Source organism: Kryptolebias marmoratus, unplaced genomic scaffold (assembly GCF_001649575.2).
Source record: "Kryptolebias marmoratus isolate JLee-2015 unplaced genomic scaffold, ASM164957v2 Scaffold127, whole genome shotgun sequence".
Taxonomy (NCBI): Eukaryota; Metazoa; Chordata; class Actinopteri; order Cyprinodontiformes; family Rivulidae; genus Kryptolebias; species Kryptolebias marmoratus.
In genome coordinates, this window is record NW_023665861.1 from 7331 (window position 1) to 9411 (window position 2081).

At 37.0% G+C, this 2081-nt stretch overlaps 1 protein-coding gene across 1 annotated transcript; it reads right to left on the bottom strand.

The window, feature by feature from the left end:
• Positions 1 to 841: 841 nt before the first annotated feature.
• LOC108228850 (trace amine-associated receptor 13c-like) lies at positions 842 to 1874 on the bottom strand. The gene is made up of 2 exons (XM_017404475.2): positions 1789 to 1874; positions 842 to 1657 (listed from the first exon to the last, which is right to left on the bottom strand). Exons 1-2 carry the CDS (start codon positions 1872 to 1874, stop codon positions 847 to 849), a joined length of 897 nt encoding a protein of 298 aa, XP_017259964.2. The 3' UTR covers positions 842 to 846.
• Between the last annotated feature and the right edge of the window lie 207 nt (positions 1875 to 2081).

The window sequence follows — 2081 nt, forward strand, 5'->3', positions numbered from 1 at the left end:
CTCACCAAACTTGGACAATAAGAGAATTAAAAAATATTGTGTGGTCTTATGAGTATTAGTAAATCTTGACCTTGGTTGTGTGAAATCCCATTAATCAGCAGTTTCTGAAAAAATCAGACCAGCCTGTCGAACACCAACAACCACACCACATTTAAATCCCTTTACTTCCCCATTCTGATGCCCAGTTTGAACTTCAGCAAGTCATTTTCACCACGTCTACATGCCTAAAGGCATTGAGTTGCTGCAATGTGACTGGCTGATTAGGTTTTTTTGTTGACAAGCAATTGAACAAATGTACTTAATAAAGTTGCCAGTAAGTATAATGAGAACGTTTTGATGAATTAAAATAAAAATAAACAATTTGCAAATTTTAAACAACTTTTTTAAACATTTCAGCAAGTATGACTGGAAGAATGCAAGATCTGAACTGGTTTTAATTATCACCCACAGACAAAAGATGGGCAATAATGTTTTTGCCCTTGTCTGTGAGTGCTCATAGGTGCCTTTGTCTGTTGTGTTTTTAAAATATCTCATAAACCATTGAATAAATTTAAATGAAACTCTCAGAAAGTAATTATTCAATATACATCTATAACTAATTACCTTTTACATCCAATCCAATTCAAGATGGCCTTCGCAGTTAACTGCTTTTAGTAAACACAAAATACTGACTCAAAATGTTCTAAGAGTCAACCACTACACGACTGTTGAAAAGTCACAGAAAAATGGATGCACTTTGGGAACAAAAAGAAAAGAATTTTATCAGGAAAAAATATTATTTAAAATGTTTTCTTTACATCTAAATATTTTCATACATTCTCATTCATTTTAGTGGCTCAAGTCTCTTCACATTATGTTTGTGTCACAGGAGCCAGGCTTCAGTATCTGAAGTGTAAGAATTAGTTTAACTGATTTCTTAAACCAGGGGTAAAACAGTGCATAAATCAGAGGGTTTAAAGTGGAGTTACAAGAAAACAGAAGAAAGGTCACAGATGAAGCGCTGACCCCAGCATCTTGTACAACACCTGTGATGCAAAAATATGGACAGGTACACAAAAGAAAGACAACCACAACCACACCAAGAATCATTGCTGCCTTCATTTCAGATTTCTTAGCTGTTACTTTCACCGAACCCTGAAGTGTGACAGCTGTAACATGAGAGCGCATGGAGCGAGCCTGAGACACAGCCACCACAAACACTCTCAGATACAGAACTATGATGACAGTAACAGGACCAATAAAGGAAAACAAAAGATCAAATATTTCTCCAATATTATCAACAACCACTACACACTCTCCAGAACAGGAATTATATCTGCCTGGTTTATGCAGATTATTCCTCAACAGGAGACTGTGACAAAGAAAAACAAATATCCAGCAAATTGAAACACATATCTTTGCTATTTCTACAGTGACTTTTCTAGGATAATACAGAGGGTAACAAATGGCTATGTAGCGGTCAACTGAGATCAGAACCATTATTCCTATTGAGGTGGAAGAAACAACATAGCCAGAAACAAGGTACAGGGCACACATGAGGTCACCGAGATACCAGCAACCATCTATGTACATGATTTGAAAAGAAATGATGAATCCCACCATGCAATCTGAGACAGCCAGAGACTGGAGGAGGATGTTAGTGGGGCTGTGGAGCTTCCTGGAGAGATTTGAAAACAGTAAAGAAATAATTAATCTAATATTTCATATTTGAGCAGGTACGATCATACATTAAACAAAAAAATACTTTTCAGACATTTTATCTTCTAGAGTAATAAAACATCTAATTACTTGAAGTGAGAGATGGAGATGATAACCAGCATATTAAGAGTCACAGTGAGCAGAGAGATAGAGGAGAGTGTAATGTAAATGAACATGGATACTGAATGAGGCCGCATTGCTTTCCTGCAGGATGAATTGAGTAAGTGTGGAAAACAAAGTTCAGCTTCTTCAAGAGTTTGCATCCTAAAAAAGAAGGGTGGAAATCAGCAGAGGTCTGCCAGACCTGTATCTCATATGGTCATACACTTGATTTAGCTTCCTCTCTCTCCTCCTCCTTCTCCTTGGAGTATCATGGAGGCAGG

Bases quoted from the DNA above. Each gene is read 5' to 3' on its own strand.
- LOC108228850 (XM_017404475.2), bottom strand. From the start codon at position 1,874: ATGTTCATTTACATTACACTCTCCTCTATCTCTCTGCTCACTGTGACT. The intron at 1,658-1,788 runs GTAATTAGATGT...AAATCTCTCCAG, and splicing joins ATCTCCATCTCTCACTTCAA to GAAGCTCCACAGCCCCACTA.